Source organism: Molothrus ater, chromosome 13 (assembly GCF_012460135.2).
Source record: "Molothrus ater isolate BHLD 08-10-18 breed brown headed cowbird chromosome 13, BPBGC_Mater_1.1, whole genome shotgun sequence".
NCBI lineage: Eukaryota > Metazoa > Chordata > Aves > Passeriformes > Icteridae > Molothrus > Molothrus ater.
In genome coordinates this window covers 4429749-4448961 of record NC_050490.2, presented here as the reverse complement: position 1 = coordinate 4448961, position 19213 = coordinate 4429749, and the positions used below count along the sequence as shown (strand labels likewise).

The following is a 19213-nucleotide window of genomic DNA, read 5'->3' as shown; positions in this document are numbered from 1 at the left end:
CTTCCTGGCACCTTGCAAAGGAGAACTTCCCAGGACTGAATGCCTTTGCTAAGGAATTAACAGACCATAAGAATCCAAAATACTTGGGCACGATTTTCTTCTGGGTAGCAAAGGGAAACGCTGCAGCTCATTTCATTTTTCAGTCAGCTCCAAGGGCCCCAGAATTAATGTTCTGATGCTGCTGCAGGAATGAGAATCATAAAAGTGCAGCTCCTTTCCTTCCTTGCAGGGAGACAATGAGTAGCACACAGAGGGACAACTTTTGCCCAATAATTAGCAAAGGAAAGATGTTTTGCTGAACACCTCCTAATTCTATTTATATACTGCATATATATATATTTGTTCTTCACTTCATCTTTCTCTGTATTCCTTTTATCAGTGAAAACTACCATTACTTTAAAATGCATATGTGTGTATTGTTGTCAAAGGACGGTAATAAAATCCTCATACTTAACAGGATCCAGAACTTTGGAATGGTACAGCAATGACACAGCATGTCTCAGCAGCTACATGTCAAATCAGATGTAAAATCTTACCAATTCAACAGTTAATTTTACAGAAAACTAAAATAAGAATCTTCTTGCCTTTGAAACTGGATTTTCATAATCAGGTAACTGAGCGTACAAACAGGATTTTCATCAACAAAACTAAAATGCCATTTAGAAAGTTGAAGAATGTCTGTATGTAAAATACTGACAAATATTAGTTACATTGAAGTGAATTGATAATTCATAGATTCATATCATTCATATATTCATATGTTCTGAATAGACATGTAATGGAGATGCATGCTAGTAATTTGTCAAGAGCTAACAGTTCAATTAAACTGCCCTGTGAAGATTTATTATGGAGTAGCACTTTTGGGGACAATCTGAGTTTCTTTTTCCAAGTTGTAACTGCATTCAAAAAAGAGGAACTAACTGAATATAAAACTCTGCTTGCCATCTTCCAGAAATTTAAAGAAGATTATGATCTCAGATTGTTTTCCAATGGTTCTCTGTGTGTATGTTAAATATTGTCAGCTATTTTATTACAAATAACAAAATAAAGGGTTCAGTGTCAGACCAAGAACTTTTTCACCACTTGTGTACCACACAAGGTTAGCCCAGGATTACTGCAGACTGGAAGTGCTGATTTTTAGAGCAATATTTAGTCTAGTTCTACTGGTGGATTTAGGTTTTCTTGCTTCACTTGGACATTTGCAGCTCTGTAAAAACATCATTCACGTGAGTTGTTTCTGTCAATATATACAATAAACCCACCAGAATGATCTTTTAAAGAAGCTAATTAATTTTGTAGAAGGTAGAATTAGGTAGAAGAGTAATCCAGCAGCAAACTATTTTGTCTGTGGAAGGGCAAAACAAAGAACTGAAATGATTCACTTTGGGAAGAAGCTTTGGGAGCAAAGGCACAGCTGGCAGGAGTGGCACTGCTGGGGCACATGGCAGCCACAGGGGCATGGCCAAGGCAAGAGGAGACAACACCCAGCAGCTGAGGCCTGGCAGTGCCTCCCAGCACCATTCCCAGCCAGGCCATGGGAACCATGCCTGCCTTCTGCAGCCCATCAGCTCCTTTCATCCACACAGGAAGGGGAAAATGGGCAGCAGAGAAAGGAAAAAGATTGCCAAGGAGAGAACTGAAATCTGTAGGCACAAACCCAAACGTGGAGTTTTGAACAAAACCTTACAAGCCATCCAAGTGCACTGCTCTTGTGTGACTGACTCTGCCTGAAAAACTGAAACTGAGACAAAGTTCTCCTAATGTGGATACAGGAACAAGCAGTTGGAAAGCTCAGAACTTCCTGAAGCAAAACTTTCTTTGGCTCTTGCAGACAAACCTGGCAGTGACATGGGGTGTTCCACAGGTACTCAGAAACAAATACAGTGCTTATTAGCAGGAGCTGAATTCACTTTCTAGAAAAACATCCTTCCCAATAGAATTCCCTTTCATTTTTATGAAACCAAGCATTAAAATGTGCCTTTTACTTGTCTGTGCTCTTCTGCTCTTATGTGGTTCACGTTCAGATGCAATTTTCTTAGAACAGCTCAGTTTAAAAAGTGAGTGGTTCTCTGAGAGGCACTCCCTGCCTTCTCTGCCATCTCAGATGACCTGTGCTGCCAAACTTCAACATGGCCATGACAAACATTAGCATCTTCAAATGGTACTCCCTATGGGAACCACTAATATTTCTAATCCATGGATTTTTCATTTATACAAATGCCAATTCTAATTTGTACTAACAAGTAATAACTTCATTGAACAGGAACTGTGCATCTAATTCCTGTACCAGTATTCTATCAAGCAGTTAAATCCTTTTGTTTGATGTTAGGCTATTTACAACTTTGTAAAAGAAATAAGTCTTTATATTAGTAGTGCAGAGTTTCTCTTCAAAGCTAGATCTGCATTATTTCTTTGCTTCTATATAAACAGATCTCATACTGCTAGTATTTAATCAGCAGAATATGTCACCACTTAGGCTCTTCTTCTGTTTTAAGGTCAAGCTCTTTTCTTTCCATTTTGCAAACTCCACTATTGGCAAAGCTCTGAGCAAAGAATGTTCTAAATTCCTCCTGGCATTTCTCAGGAATCACAGCACTATTTCCATGCAAAAAGAAAGTTCCAGAATGCTACACTGAAATTTAGAAATAAGAATTTTGTCTATTTGAAAAATTCCAGTGTTTATTTTCTTAGTGTCACATGTAAGTCTTCAGAGGGAAGATAAGAGTGGTTCAGGAATAACATCAGCCTTCCTATAAAGCACATTCTAAGCATTGTCCTTTTAGAGCTCTATGGTTTAAGCAGATTCAAGGGTGCTCTGTGTATACATCACAGAAAAAAATTGTTGCATCAGTTTTTGTGTAACTATCCTAAGACATATGAACATTTAAGATAGGACAAGGGCCAACCACCAGGACAATGATGCACTGGAAATGTAAAAATATTTATCAAAAGTGATGCTAGTGGAAAATCTAGCAAAAGGTCATTATACAAAGCTTTTGAAAAAATGCAGCCCAAAATGACAACTAACATGTCCTCTTAGTTATAAGACAATAAATGAAGTATATGTAAGATTAAATTTAACAATAAATAAATAATATTAAACAAATATTGTAAAATATAAACTTCGTTACAATGTGATGAAAGGAAAATGGAAGCAATTCTAATATGCATTGAGGTTACTTGTGAATTTAATACTTGTCCAAGCTCTAGGAGAAAATAATAATCCAATATCTGACCAGGAGAAGGTATTAAGGAAAAGCCTAACTTCTGGAGTGACAGCATTTTAGCATTTATTAACATAAAAATAAATATTTAAATGTGAGGTTGTTCTCACACTTTGTGTTAATGATATACTTAAGGACCCTGTAAAACCAAAGGGTATCACTGCTTTCTAGAAAATTCTAAGCTTCATTGTTTCCACAATAATGTAACAGAAGATTCGTATGTTCAAGTGTTGGCCTAATAATTTTAAATCAGAAAGTATGATTATACATCCAATGTATGAGAAATACCTATCTTCTGTCAGATAAAATTAAAAATCCATCACGACACATCTCGGATCCTCAGGGGTTATTCTGAGCCCTGAAGTGATCAGAATTAGCCTTTGTAGCCCTGCACTGTTTTTGAAGAATCATCTTCACACTCAGATAACATCCCCAGCCTCGATGATGAACCCCTTTAAACTCAGGCTGCTGCTTTGGGCACGGCTCTGCAGTCATTTACTGTGAATGAAATCCAACTGATCTGAATGAAGATGATTTAAAGGGCAGAGAAGAAACAGGACCAGTCAACAGAAGTTCAGGCAAACTGTTGGCTGAGGTTTCTGCCAGCACCCTTGGAAACTGCTAGTTTGGGTCAAAATCCCCAGAAGGTGTGAATAATTCCAACATTACAGTCTAAAACACATAAAATCTTCTTGTGTGTCTCAGAGCATTTTCTCTCTTCAAAAGCAAATATTTCCTGTCACACTCTGGAACTCTACTCACAAGTAAGCTATATAGTCTTGGAATTATTATTCCTAGCACGTTTTGTCTTATGGTTTCCACAAGAAATGTAAAGGGTTTGTCAAAGAACCCAATCATCAACTAAAAAGCTTGTGAAACACTGAGCCACTGGACATATTACAGAGCTGTCTGAGACAAAGCTTCAAAGAGAGAGCAAGAAAATGTTCTTTTCTGCCACGAAAAACAAGCTCCAATTTACCCTTTACTAAGGGGAGAGGAAGACGAGCAACATTTTCCACAGTACTCCATTAATGCATTTTGTTCTTTATGTTTCAGTATCGCTTCAAACAAGTGTGACCGGAGCTGAACACGAGCCAAGGGGCTGGAGAGACTCCTCCGGGGCTCTCGCAGGCTGCCAGCCTCGGAGCAGCATCCGAGGAAGAGCTGTCAGCTCCGGGACACAGAGCAGCCGCCGCTGCCTCGCCGTGGGGCCGGGCACAGCCACGGCGGCTCTGCGGGGCCGCGGCAGCCGAGACTTTATGAGAGAGGCACAGGGAGTTCCCTCACACATCAGGCGAGACAGACAATAGCTCGCAAGGCTGATTAAAGATTTGCAGGCTTTAGACTCTAATGTTGAAAGTGTCCGTGTGAAAAGCGGTTCCCAAGCGAAGGGCGAGCGCCGCGCTGGGTGGGAGCGGCAGCGGAGTTGCGCAAGCTCTGCCTCCGTCCGAGCCCAGCTCCGAGCGGGAACAAACTGCGGATGGAGCAGGACTACGCCAAACTCTGCGGTGTTTTCTCCATGTGGACGAAGTTCCACCAGGGATTAAGCCGAGACCACCAAACTCCTTTTATCCTAACCCAGGAGTGAGATTAGAACGCGGCTGTCCGGAGGCAGCAGCAGCTCCCTCTCTTCTCTAAGCCTCAGTTAGGGACTGTATTGAAGGCTGATGAAATTACTGGCTTTTATGACAATGAGAGATAAGTTTATCCTTCCGTGTTTACAGTTTGAGAGGAAGACAGTAAGATAAATCCAAATGCATTAATTTCTCACACTAATTCCCATACACTCTCTCTTCTCCTCCAGACAGGAACGAGCAAGTCATCATGAACTGAAACTAAATACACTTTACTTCATGTTAAGTCTTTGCTCATATTAAATTACCTTCCCCACCTCCTCTCAAAAACCCCCCAAAATCCAGGATGTATTTTGGAATGTTAGAAATACAATCAGGATGTGCAGTCATGAATGTGCAGTCCCAAATGCTTCTGACATACTTGATTTGCTTTGTCATAGATCATTCTTTAAAAGAAAAAGTTCATCAGGAAGCTCAAACAACAACAAAGGTGTCTGACAAATTACCTAAAAGGCATCCCCACTTTTGCCTGACTGCCCAGACAGGAATGCCATCTCTCCTGAAGACATTGGTTCACTTAAGTGAATTTATGTGGCTGAGGATGTAAGGCTGTGAGAGCCAAGGCATACATTACAGAGCTGCCTTAATGTACTCAGCTCTAACTCGGGCACTTTAATCCTCAGGGGATTTCTGTTCACAAGCTCAAGTGCCTCTAAATGTGAGTCAAGACTACAACTTCACATTAATCACTCACTTGCCAAAATCAGATATTCCACAAAATTTACCAGGTATTTCTTGTTCAAACCTCTAAAGCTTTAAAACATCAGGGTGTGGGGCTTTTAAAAGAAGTTTTAATGAAAAAACCTGTAACCTCAACATGAAATCAATACTCCTAAAAATCCCTGTTTGAGAAGAAACTAATAAAATCAGAATTAAGTAAATTTAGATCTTATTTACTTACAGATAGGGATGTTAACTGCATGGTAACTACCAATTCCTGCCTCTTTGCCATATTTTCATAAAGTCCACCTACCAGATCAAAATTGTTCCAGTTCCTCCACAGCCCCAAAAGCAACATAAACTATGAAAGCTTAATGATTGCCTCTAGTAAACAACCCATATGGAAACTCTACATATTTTTATAACTTGCAAGTTTTCCTGTTGACTTCTATTTTCACAATTTTTCCATTTTAGAAGTATTTTTCTTCCTTCCTGTTAACACTAGAGAAAACTGGCTCCATCCTAAAACTCAGTATGTACTAACTCTGTCAAAACCACAAAATAATTTCTCTCCAGAAGGTCACTTTTAATCTTAAATCCCTTTGTAAGTGTTCCTTGCAGCCCAGTACCTATAACCACAGCTAGGATGTGTCATACACAGATAGATATTTGTGATACACACTGTGGGACAAAGGCTCCTGCTACTTTATGACAAAAGAAGGACTTACCACACAGGAAAAATGCTTAGAAGAAAATATGACCATAAGGCAATCATTTAACAAAAAAAGGAAAATAATCTTGGAATGAAACCTTTATTGGGGACTAACTACCACGCTTTGAGTGCCACAAGCGAGTCCTAAATTTCAAGGTCCTTTCAGAACTATGCCTACCATACAGTATTTCTATTTCTTTACACATTATATTTTTACCTGTGATACTGCTGTGTGGTATTTTACATATTTAACATGGGAGAAATTCCCTCCCAAAATATCCTGTACTCTCACTGCTCCTTACTCCTTTACCTGGAGTTAGCAGGGATGCCTGAAACATGTTTTGCAACAAATTTTCCTGTATAGCAAGGAGTAATTTCTAGTAGGTGACTGATACTATTAAATCTAATTCCACGTGCTTCTATTTTCAGCATATGGATCATCAGATATTAACATTTCAATTATTTAGAGTTTATAGTAACAGACCTTGTTAAGGACACAAATGTCTGGGGACAGAGGGTTTGGACAGAGAAGTAAGTGAGACTTATGCAGCTGGAAGACTTCTGGGAATGAAATTCCTTCTTCAAGGACACATAGTGTGCATGTAAATTTTTGAAAAACTTCTGAGAGAACTTTTTACTTCTATCTACAAGCCTATTTTTATAACAAAGTTCTGAAAAGCTGCACACACTTTTTCCTAACTCTTTCGGCAGAGATTTTATTTTGCAGTCTAGCAACTGTATCTTCTAGAAACATCCAATTCATATCTTACAAACCTTTAAAGTTGGTGGGATTCTTCTAGAGCATTCTAAATACAGTGTGTACCAAAGACTGGCAGAACAAAAGCTATTTTTATTTAAAGAAAGGCATAGCAATGCAACTTCTTTTGGAGCCTATCAGCAAGATCCTGAGTCTGAGGATCTGATTTGTGAGGACTTTCCAGATGAAAAATATTCCCTAACTGCAATGAATATGGAAAGATTTCTATTCCCAATGCAGCAATGTGAAAGAAAGCAAATCATCTGTCATTCCTGTTAATTTAATTACAGGACCACATTCAATTATTCAATATAATATGCAAATAAGGTGAGTTGACAGCACATGATAATTATATTCATTATACTAATTAAGTCAAACAATAAAAGGGAATAAAAATGTAATGAAACAGAAGGATAATTTAAATTAACAAGACTATTTTAATTAGAAACTGTAATTCTACAGTCTGATATAGTAGGGTTGGCTATTGAAAGATTGGACATTATTTTTATTACACAGTTTAGTTTTAATGTCCATCCTTGGTATCATGGGACCTGTTTTTGTATAGCAGCAGATTAAATGGTGGCCAGAACAAGAGAATCCCTTTTCCCTGCTGGTCCCTCCCGAGGAGCAGATGCCCAGTGAGGCTGTGAGCAGGGGCTGTCTGGCTCTGCAGTAAACAGAGCTCACGTGTGGATACAGAACAGACAGGGCAGCTCAGGCTCACCACTGGCTTTGCAGAGCTTCAAATATTAAAGAAACACTCCTTGCCTTCTGCAGTTTGCACTTCCATAACTGATTTATTTCTTCAGTGACAGCAGCTGCCCTGGAAAAGCTTTATGAATGTTAAAACAAAATAGGAACGAAGGAAGGGAATATTACTAATATATTATATGTGGGCAGAGTCAGCAAAATCACAGCCTTTTTAAAATAAACAGAGCAAGCACTATCAAAACACTCAGGAATGTGTTCCTCAGGAATCCATTGTCCTCAGTGCTCCTGACAGAATCACTTGGGGCTGCCCAAAGCCAGGCGTGGTGCAAACACCAAGTGGGAGCCCAGGCAGAGCCTCTGGGTGGGACCCAGCAGGAGCTGGGGGGAAATCTCAGGCTCCAAGCTGCACAAGAGAAAAGCACTTTCCTCATTCCTTCTTCATTTGCTACTCAGTTAACTCTAAAGACTTCTACAGACAGCATAACAAATGAAGCCAACCCTGTATTATATTAAATGACTGGCATATGATGCTCTTGGAAGATTTTGTTCTATGAATGTGAAATGTTTAGGAAATTGCCCTCTTATGATTTTGACTGCATAGTGGTAGTAGTTCACTTACTTAAATCACAGTACTACTACAGAAGGTCAATGCTGAGGTTGACAGGCCGTAAAATTTCTGTTTTAAAAAATCTATCTATTCTCCAAACTGGGGAACTGCTTCACTTTTTTTTTTTTTTTTTAAGTTGCTTTATTTTCCTTCTTCCAGTATGCTGCTTTGGATATTTATCTGTTGATGTGGATAGAAAAAGGAACAACAAAAAGGGATGCTGAAAACTCCAAACTGTTTGTCCTTTTCTGTTTTGAATATGGAAAGGAATGAAAACATACCTCCGTTTGTAATAAGAAATACAAATATACAAATGTAGAGAGGAAAGGACTTTAAACTACAAACAAATGCGTATTTGACTGCAAGAAGAACCTGAATCTGCCTTGAAATACATCATTTATGGACTCAGTTAAAGTTGATTCAAATACTAAATAGAGCTTTCTGGCTTTATAGAAATTTGTTTTCATAGCTCAAGTCTAGTGTATCTATTTTTATTACACTGTACTTGCCAGGACTTCAAGCCTACTATTTGAAAACTTTCACTGTGAGACCAATTTTTTATTTTTAGTAGGACTCCCCAGATGATCAACAAGGGAAGAAAAAATTGGAAGCTCTTAACATAATAAAAAATTCAACCATAACTGAATGAATAGAAAGCACTTCCCCCTCCATGAAAAGCAGCCTGTCTAGTAGAAGTCACAACACAAAGAGCACCTTAAAATAATGACCATAAGCAAGTCATACTGCTTTGCCTGGTAGTAAAAGAAAAATTACTTCCTTTCACTAAAAATCCTTCCCAGTATTTTTCAAGTACCTGAGTGAGGAAAGCCGCAGTTTTTCAAAATGCTTTTTTAAACAAAAAAGCCAAACCCAACTGCCTCAGTTAAAATCTCATTAACGAGGAATATTAGAAATGACATAAAAAGTTAAGCACGTCATGACATCTGACATTGGTGGCTCCAAAGCAAAGCACCCTAAAAGAGAGCTTCTAGGGTATGAGAAGGACTGACACAGCAGGGCTGTCTGCCTGAAACCCTAAACCCGACACTGAGGGCTGCAGAGGCCATCTTCAGCCCCAGGAGCACAAGCTGAAGGCTCCAGGATCCAGCTGGAAAGCCCAGGCCCAGCCCAAGGCTCCCCCCAGGGAGCTTCCTGCTGGCACTGCTGGCATGGCAGGGTGGCACTGCTGGCACTGCTGCAGGAGCCCTGTGCTGCAGGAACCCCTGTGCTGCAGGAGCCCTGTGCTGCAGGAGCCCTGTGCTGCAGGAATCCCCTGTGCTGCAGGAACCCTGTGCTGCAGGAGCCCTGTGCTGCATGAGCCCTGTGCTGCATGAGCCCCTGTGCTGCATGAGCCCTGTGCTGCAGGAGCCCCTGTGCTGCAGGAGCCCCTGTGCTGCTTGAGCCCCTGTGCTGCATGAGCCCTGTGCTGCATGAGCCCCTGTGCTGCATGAGCCCCTGTGCTGCAGGAGCCCTGTGCTGCAGGAGCCCTGTGCTGCAGGAACCCCTGTGCTGCATGAGCCCTGTGCTGCAGGAACCCCTGTGCTGCAGGAACCCCTGTGCTGCAGGAACCCCTGTGCTGCATGAGCCCTGTGCTGCATGAGCCCCTGTGCTGCAGGAGCCCTGTGCTGCAGGAACCCCTGTGCTGCAGGAACCCCTGTGCTGCATGAGCCCTGTGCTGCAGGAACCCTGTGCTGCAGGAACCCCTGTGCTGCAGGAACCCCTGTGCTGCAGGAACCCCTGTGCTGCATGAGCCCTGTGCTGCAGGAACCCCCTGTGCTGCAGGAACCCTGTGCTGCAGGAACCCCTGTGCTGCAGGAACCCCTGTGCTGCAGGAGCCCTGTACTGCAGGAACCCCCTGAGCTGCAGGAACCCTGTGCTGCAGGAACCCCCTGTGCTGCAGGAACCCCTGTGCTGCAGGAACCCCTGTGCTGCAGGAGCCCTGTACTGCAGGAACCCCCTGAGCTGCAGGAACCCTGTGCTGCAGGAACCCCTGTGCTGCAGGAGCCCTGTGCTGCAGGAACCCCCTGAGCTGCAGGAAGCCCCTGTGCTGCAGGAAACCTCTCTGCTGCACTGCTCCTGCAGTGCCAAGTCCTGCATGCAATGAATCCCATCTGTTTGGACTTTGTTCCAGAACAGAAATCCTTGAGCTGCAGAGAGAAGATGACAGGGTTTGCTGTCACTGCTGGGGCCAGCTCGACCCTGGGGCAGCAGAGGGACTCAAAATGGCATCAGCACCACACAGGGTTAAAAATGACCGCTCTGAAGTGCTGCCAACAGGCAGATCCAGATCCCGAGTGGGATTTTGGTCACACAGGGTAGGGAGGCTGCAGCATCCTCCCTCCAGCTGTGGCCAATCCCACAGAAGCATCACTGTATAATTATATAATACTTGTGACAGCACTGTCAGCTTTAAGATATTACAGTGTTCCAATTACAGCCAATAACTGTAAGAATGTTATAGAGCAGCTTTTCTCTAAAATCTTTCCTGACAAGTTTAACACTTCCTCCAGTTCATCAGCTGAACTGAGGGCACTGAGCTCCTCACCCTGAACCCCTATCCCAAAAGCTGAGCAGAACAGGGAACGAGCACACAGAGAGAACACAGTGAGTACCTTCCCAAAATGCAGCATTCACCTGAATCATACCCAACACATGGGCACTGTAATGCAGTACCTACACACTCAGAGTCAGCTTCTCATATTCCAAGAGCCAGTGCCAAGCCCTGCCCAATACACCCTGAGATGTTACAGATAAGCTGAGGAAACCATGAGATTTTTAAGACCAATAAATTTGAAATATTTTTTGAGTTTTGTGTCTGTTTTACTTTATAAGCCAGTAAGAGAGGTCACGGAGTCCAGTGGCAAAAGTGGACAACAATTAAGGAAGCTAAAGGGGAATTTTCACTGTTTCTTGAATAGGGCATTTAGTTTATGACTGAAAAGATTCATGGAGAAGAATGGCTTAGACCTGAGCACTGGCAAGCAGGGAGACAGCTACATTGGCATCCAAGGTCAAGTCTTCATGGGAGAGTAGCTTAGTTGGTTTTAAAAAGGTTTAACTTGGGTACCACAACCATCTGATTAAGCTGATGTGAAGCTAACTTAGAATTAAAAATATCAGTGGCTAAGTGTGCCTTGGCAGGGTGCAAGGCCAGTTCAAATCAATGCAATGGCAGCAGAGGAACTACAAATGGAGTTTGCTTATGGACACACAAAATCAATGTCTTTGTCTTAACAACAACTTCAGTTTCTCTTTAGCAAACACATCCGTTTGTGCTCACAGAATCCCAAGTGCTTCAAAAGCAATGCTGAGGGGATGAATTTCCTGACTAAATGAGAGATCCATGACTAAATGTGCCCTTGATAACTTCTGAGCCCCTTTTCCATTTGCCTTACCTGGTTATCTGGGTTGTTTACAGTGAAGTAGCCCACACAAATGATGACTTCGTGCAGCAATCCTTCACAGGTATGCTGAGAGCAGTACCACAGCAGGGAGCTGATAATGTGCCTGAAGGCCAGGGACAGCCCCTCAGCTCCCACAATCGACTGAAAAACACCAAGAAACAGAAATCACACTCCAGCAGCATGTTCTAGAACTTGTGTGAATTGCATACACACCAACTGCACCCTTCTGGGGTGTTTTTGCAAAGTACAGACTATGTTCTTCCTTGTGAAAGGCCACAATCAGATTTCTTTTTTCAGCTGCTTACTGTTCACAACTGGAATATAATATTAAAAGCCACAGAAGCAAGAATAAATTCAAATTTTCAAGGGACACAGAAAAAACTCGATTCTGCTTATCTGACATTCAGTGTAGCATTAGGTTGACAATTTCATTTGACATACATTACATGATCCAGGAATATTTAGTAATATCTCTTAGAAATAAGCAAAAGAAACCAAACCATCTTCATTTTTGCAACAGAGCAAAATGCATTTCTCATTAATAACTCACGCTCTGAATGGAATAAAATGATTAATAACAAATAATGACTTTTCAAACATTACAAAAAGTTAGAAACATCCAAAAGGAGAGAACAGTCAGCTGCAAAGCTTCTTGGGATGTTTTTTAAAAGTAGGCAAATAGCTGTAACGTGGAGCTTCAGAATTAGATTTTATCTGTGCAGCCTACAGCCTCTATTTAATAAACATGTCAAGCAGACAGAGCGACACAGGGTCAAAGGGGAAAACTAAAGCACAAGGAATGAGCATGACAGTCTCCTAGCTCTAATGAAACAGCAATGCAGGCCTGAGAAAATCTCTTTCATTTCAGAGTTTTCTTCATTTTCTACCTTGTAGCCTGTGGTAAATATATATACATAAATCCCAGGCTGTGGCATAGTTTAGTCCTGCTGAATTCCAAATACACCCAGAAAAGCAGGATCATCCTTGACAGTGGAAGCAGGCTCAGCTGTGGATGCTTTCGATCTTGAACTTCAATAGCATTCTGGTAAGTCAGTGTATTTTCAAAATTTAATGCCCAATACAGCCACCATTTACTGCTTTATGTCATGTGAATGCCATGTTCTCAGGTCCATCCTTATTTAATTAGTGCTGCCTGTGCATGCTGTGACCCAGTGCTCTGGGTTTGACCTCCTCTGATAACAACAGGTCAAAGGGCACCTGAGTTTGTGTATAAAAGTTAAACTAATTTTTCAAGGAAACTATGCTTCCTTTTTAGCCAGAATTAATATCAGCTCAGGACCCTGTACTGTTTCTCACTACCATCTTTCAATTGTTTATACTGTCAAATTAAATGAAATATATACCCATGAGCCATCTGTGCTAATACAAACTCGAGAATACCAGACCTCTTTTGCTAATCAGAACTCCTATTCCACAGTCCTACCAATTTGTGATAAAACTATTCCTTAGAGATAATGATCACACAGGAGGCTCTTCCCTCTTCTGTCTGCCAGCCTGCCATGGCCCATGGGGTCAGTGTCCAGCAAACTGCCTCAGGTGGATGTTATTTTAAACAGTACAGAAACAAATCCCATTAATGCACGGAAGGGAGAGCTGCTGAGCTAGCCCAGGGTGCCTGTCCATCACACACAACAGCATCCCCACAGTCCAGCAAACAGCTGGACACCTCAGGGTGCCTGTCCATCACACACAACAGCATCCCCACAGTCCAGCAAACAGCTGGACACCTCCTGAGCAGAGCCCTGTGCCCCTGAACTGAGAGAAGCAGCTCCCACTGCTGGGGTTCTTCATGCAAGAGTTACTGACTTGAACCATTTTGGGTAGAACAGACTAACACAGACCATGGGGTTTGGAGGTTAATGCTGACTGTTTATTACAAATGCTGGGATGTAACAGCGTGGGTAGAGGGTAAATACAGACAGGGTAAGCAGGAGCTGGTGTTTTAAAACACCAGTGGTTTCTTGGGATAGCAGGGAGCAGCCCTCCAGCCAGTGGGATCTGCTACAGCTCCCCTGCCAAGTGTACCTGTTCCAGTCAAGGCTGACTCTGGCATACACCTGTAACACCTACAGCAGCACACAGACAGCCAGTCTGTCACAGACCCAGAGTGCTGAACCAAGGTCAGGAGGGAACTGCCTTGACTGACAGAAAGAAATGGAGTCAGTAGTGTGTGCAATCAAACTCCAGTCAATATCCTGCTTCTGTCCCTGCAACAAACCCTGACTGGACTGGTGCTGCAGCTGAACTCTGCTGCACACACAAGTCTTGATGCTGTTACAGATGATACCAAACGTACTGAAAGTCCATGGCAAGAAACACCAGCTGAAGGAGCCACACTAAATTCTTCACTTGTGAAAAGCTCTTGCTGAGTTTAATGCACTTCAGACGGAGAGTGTGGTACAGCACACTACAAATTACACATTAAATGGAAAAGAAAACTGTTCTGTTGAATTGTGTAAGATTGATGCTGCTAAATGTGTTTTCAAAGCAATGCCTTCTGACAAGTTTGATATTAACAATACAACTTTACTAACTTACCTGAGAAATATACCACTATTTGTATGGCAAAATCATTCATTTACCCTTGAACTCTGTTCATAGACAAAGGTAAATAGTCCTTCTCAGGACTCAATTTTATTTTTAGTTTAATAAAAATTATGAAAACATATTTTCCAATTTTTGGTCAACAAAATTTTACTTGCTAAGGAAATTATATCAAGTGATTATCAGTTTCAGCTGCACAATCTTAAATCAATTGGCCCCCGAAAGCACTGGAAAATATAATATGTGGTTATAATACAAGCAAATCCTTTCACATAAAATAAACTGTTATTTCATCCTTTGGACTAAGATTTTTCTTTTTACACTTTTGGGGCTTAATAAATATAAAAAGCATTATGCTAGAAACAAGTAAAAAATAAGTTGGAAAACATAATGGATTTGATTCAGTATTCTAAATTTTCACTTTTTGGTTAAAGTCATCAGCCACAGCTATATGGCAGACATAACAACAGTTAGAAATTTCATGCCCAAAATCTAACATTTAAAAACTCCTTCAGTAACTAAGATCTTAAAGACAAAACTTAGTCCAAAGCTATAATCAATAATTAACATCATCCCACTACGAAAAGTTTTAAAACACCCGTTACCTGGAAGGCAGGCAGGTCAAGAACAGCAAAGCTATTGAAGAACCGTAAGCTCTGGATGGCCACCTGCACGGTGCTGGCAGCGTAGCTGTCCTTGGGGCTGGCAGTGCTGGGGTCGGAGCTGGTGCCGTGGAACAGGACGCAGTAGAGCATGTGCAGCACCCCCACCAGGTCCGTGGCCTGCAGAGCCGCGCTCAGCCCCGTGGGCTCCTGCCGCCCGCTGTCAAACACGCTGCAGCACCTGCCAGGGAACAGCCAGGTGACACACTGAGCTGGGAGCCAGGGCAAGCCTGATCCTGCAAGTGCCCCGAAACCACAGCACTTCCAGAAAACACTTGCAATGATTGCGGCACCGTCTCATGCTCTCTCTAATTGCAGTGCAGCTGTATCGTTCGGGATCCTGCTTCACATCCTGCCAGCGCCCAGCCTGGGGACACTGGGAGCACGGAGGGGCTGCATGCAAGCCCTGCTTCGGGTCAGCAGCCTGCTCTCACCTTTGCTGCTTGCAATAGCAGCCAGCAGCAGTGGGAGAACTCCCTGGAGCCTCTCCTCTCACAGTGATGGGCTGCAGGCACTGGAACAAACTGCCTACCTAAGTAGCGAAATAAGTTACTGGGAACAGACGATCTTAATCAAACGGGTCTGCAGGAATTCAAGAATGAAGTGTGGAGCAGTAGGAAAACACACTGCTCCTTACTTCAGGCAGATGCTGTTATGGGAGAGTGCAGCAGGGCAGCAAAGCACAGGGAAGCACAAACCAGCACAGCTCATGCACACAGACTGGGTCCCTTTGCCACCTTCTGGGTGTGCACATAAAATAATGGAGAAGGTTTTTGGTTATCTTGGATATCAGCACAGATAGGCAAATAACTCAGGACTGCCCTTTCCATTCTCACATCCAGACTTCCAAAAATACTTCACATAATCCTTCACGATTTTTACTACTCATGTTTTTTCACGTTATTAATAATCCAGAGGATGATGCAGGACAACTACTAAGGAAGACTAAGAGTATCACTACCCTGGAGGCTAAATAATATGTGCAGGGTAGGCAACCCCAAAGTGAAGCCTCAAAATAATTCAGCAAGTTTTATATTCTCTGAATTCTATTTCAAACCAATAACATAAATTACCTGAATTTCATTTTGGAAACATATTTTGTCAATACTGGTAATCAAAGGAAACACTAAAATAATAAAACACAGCAAACAGTAACAATGAAAATATGCTACATCAAGGACTGGTTTTTACCTCATCTACTATATTTCCATCTTAAAAAAAAGAAAAAAAAAGGAAAAAAAGAAAGGAAGTGTCAATATCAAAAGAGACTACACAGATTGAGTGTATATATGATTCCTTGCTATAATTAAAAGAAAATATGACAGACTATATGAGAAAACATTATAAAAGGACAACTTAAATGAGGGTATTTTCCCCTTTTATAACTACTAAAAGCAAAGGAAATGGAAGTGAAAATCAGAACCATTTTCTAAAATAATCTGTAAGTTTGAAGACCTCAGTTTAAGAAAGCAAAGACCAGACACTCACAGGGCTCAGAATATTCCTGTTGAGCAGAATCAGAAGGATTTCCCTTGACTAGAGCAGCTCTCAATAATCTCTCTGTATCTGTACCAGGAGCACCCTGCACTCCTCTGCTACAAACACTGGCTCCAGTGACATTTCCAACACAGATTCTAGGCAGGCTGACTAATCCTGCTTTTTACAATTGCAGACAGACTTCTTCAACAGAGAAACTAAACCATGAGCTCAGCAACGACCACGTTTTGGCAACCATCATCTTGTTCTGTCCTTTTCACTTTTCCTAGTGAAGCAAATAAAGCAGGCAAGAAAGCACCACCTTACCCAAACCAATGTCTGCCCACAAGAATTTCTGTCTGTCAGCAGCACTCCATCCCTTCCTTGGACCTCAGGGAGGGAAAGAGGCAGAGCAGGATGAGGAACCTGTTTTCCCCAGGTCCCAGAGCAGCCCTGGGCTCAGCTGAGTATGACAGGGCAGTATTTGGGCTGTACACAACCTGCTCTACTGGCACCCATCTGTTTCCACCACTGTCCCCTCTTTACCTTTACCTTACCAGATGAGGTAAGCAGTGCTCTCATCTGAAATTAGCACTAATGGGTACAATTTCTGAGTTATTTCTATTTACAGTCTGTGAATATTCAGTGCTGCTGAAAAAGCTGTTCAGTGCTGTACCCTCTGCTGCTACCCCCAGGACCAATGTCCCAGACCCACTCCAGGGACACCTGAAGCTTTGAGGCACAAAAACCACCCCACACTGCATGAGTAGTCCACAAGCCTGTGACACAAAAATCAGATCTTTAGTAAAACACACAGTAAGAAAAAAAGCAACACAGTTGTGTCTGCTCTCCTTAAGACCCTAAGATTTACTCCACAAAGAATAAAAAGTGGAAAAAAACCCCTAGAGTTCTAAGTGTGTTTGGGTGGGGCTATGCTGCACAACAATTTATGGCAGGGCTTTGCTTTCCTTGTGCCTGGAATCCATGCCCCAAATCTTCATTTTGAAGCTCTGTGGTCTCTAAGTGAGTGTGTGTGAATGGAGTCAGCAGAGACACTCCCAGAGCCATCACCTGCCTGTGCCAGCTGTGCCTTTGGAGATCCCTGCTGCAAAGTTCCAGGTGTGCTGGCACATCAGCCTGGCAGGGAGGGAGGCACAGGCCTGAGGAGGGAGAGCTGGCAGCTCTGGGACCACCCTGAGCACAGCTCTGCTCTGTCTGGGCTCCCTGGTATCCCAGGATTTATCCTGCAGGATGCAGTAGCCAAAATGTGCTAACCATCACTTAGTTACACTGGACTAACTAGAATGTTTATTGCCACAGGATCACATGAGAGCACAGCTCCTCCTGCCAACCAGGATTTCCTAACTTCACTCTTAGCTTTTTCAGCTGTACAAAACAGAAAAGTACACTCACAGTCAAATGATAACCCCAAATTAATTACTGCATATGATACCTCACAGAATTTTTTCTGACTCTGTGCAATCAGAAGATTGACCAATTTTACCAAAGGTTAAAGTTAGCTTGCTTTCAACTCTCACTCCATCATTATTTTTAAACAATTCCATATGAGAAAGCTTACATTGCTGGATGAAATCCTTTTACCATTTTGTGCTGCTCTGGGGCAGAGAATGAATCAAAATATACATTAAAAAGTCAATTGTAAAATAACTAAATGCAAGCATTAGTTTTTTCACACAAAAGATGAAAAATTTTGAAGTTCGTACAGAACAAAACTGTTAAAGAGAAATTAAAAATCTGTCTGCTACATTTGATGGATTGAAGGAAATGCCAGAAAAAATTTATTTTGGATGTTGCCTGTACTACAGCTAATGTGCATGTGAACAGAACACTGGCTCCTGTTGAACTGTTGGTTCCACCACTTTAATCCTAAATGTTTACAATAAAAAGGTAAAAGAAGTTACTTGTACTTGCTATGGGCTTTAGAATGAAAAAAACCTAAATGAAATGATGTAAAATAAAGCATGAACCTCTGCCTCTACTGCTGAGTGATTTTTGTCAAGTCTGCACCACACTGGGTTTCATACATTTAGCAGATTTTTAGTTCACCTCAAAACATGAGCCCAATGAAAATTCAGTTCTGTTGGGACAGACTGAAGTAAAAACCCCCAAAACCTTCATAACATAAGACAACAATGTCACACCAGAAAATCAGACTTTACATAACTGAAGTTAAGAGATCAGATTCCTAGAGCTGCAATTCCTCTTAATTCTCCTATTTAAAGGAATTTGGTCTCTAACAGCTGCAAAAGTAAAATAGTCACTATGGACAAAACCTCTTCTATTAATCCCTGCAGGGAAGCAAGACCCACTGGATTTTTAACACTGGTTGACAGAGCTGGGAAAACAAACAAGCTTTCATAATTATTGTGACTTTAACAGTCACAATAATTATGTCTTAAATATAAATACAGAAGAACAGACAAATATTTATATTATGGTCAAACAACCTGCACTATCTTAAAAAAAAAAAGGGTTTAATGAAATGCACAAATTTTCATTATGGGCTGCCACTGTGATTTTCAGCTTGGCCATCAAGGGCTTTCAGGAATTGGTATGTGATCTATGACATACAAAAAGAGTTTAAGAATTAAAAAATATGGATATATCCATCACAAGAAAGAAAGAAAGATACTAAGCAGTGTTACTTTGTTGCTTAAAATACACCACTATTTATTAAAAACAGGAATTCAATACAGCTTGATAAGAAACAGCATACTCTGCAGAACAAGTATAAAACTACAATTTCTCCAAGCTTCAATATGAGCAAACTGTTTATATCT

At 41.7% G+C, this 19213-nt stretch overlaps 1 protein-coding gene across 2 annotated transcripts in view; it reads right to left on the bottom strand.

The window, feature by feature from the left end:
- The window catches only part of SCAPER (S-phase cyclin A associated protein in the ER), a 140858-nt gene that overhangs the window by 8439 nt on the left and 113206 nt on the right, over positions 1–19213 (bottom strand). For both annotated transcript variants that reach the window (XM_036389682.2, XM_036389684.2), the window contains exons 28-29: positions 14880–15117; positions 11701–11850 (exon numbers count right to left, since the gene is read on the bottom strand). In XM_036389682.2, the coding sequence (XP_036245575.1) occupies positions 11701–11850; positions 14880–15117 (388 nt within the window). The remainder of the gene's footprint in view (positions 1–11700; positions 11851–14879; positions 15118–19213) is intronic.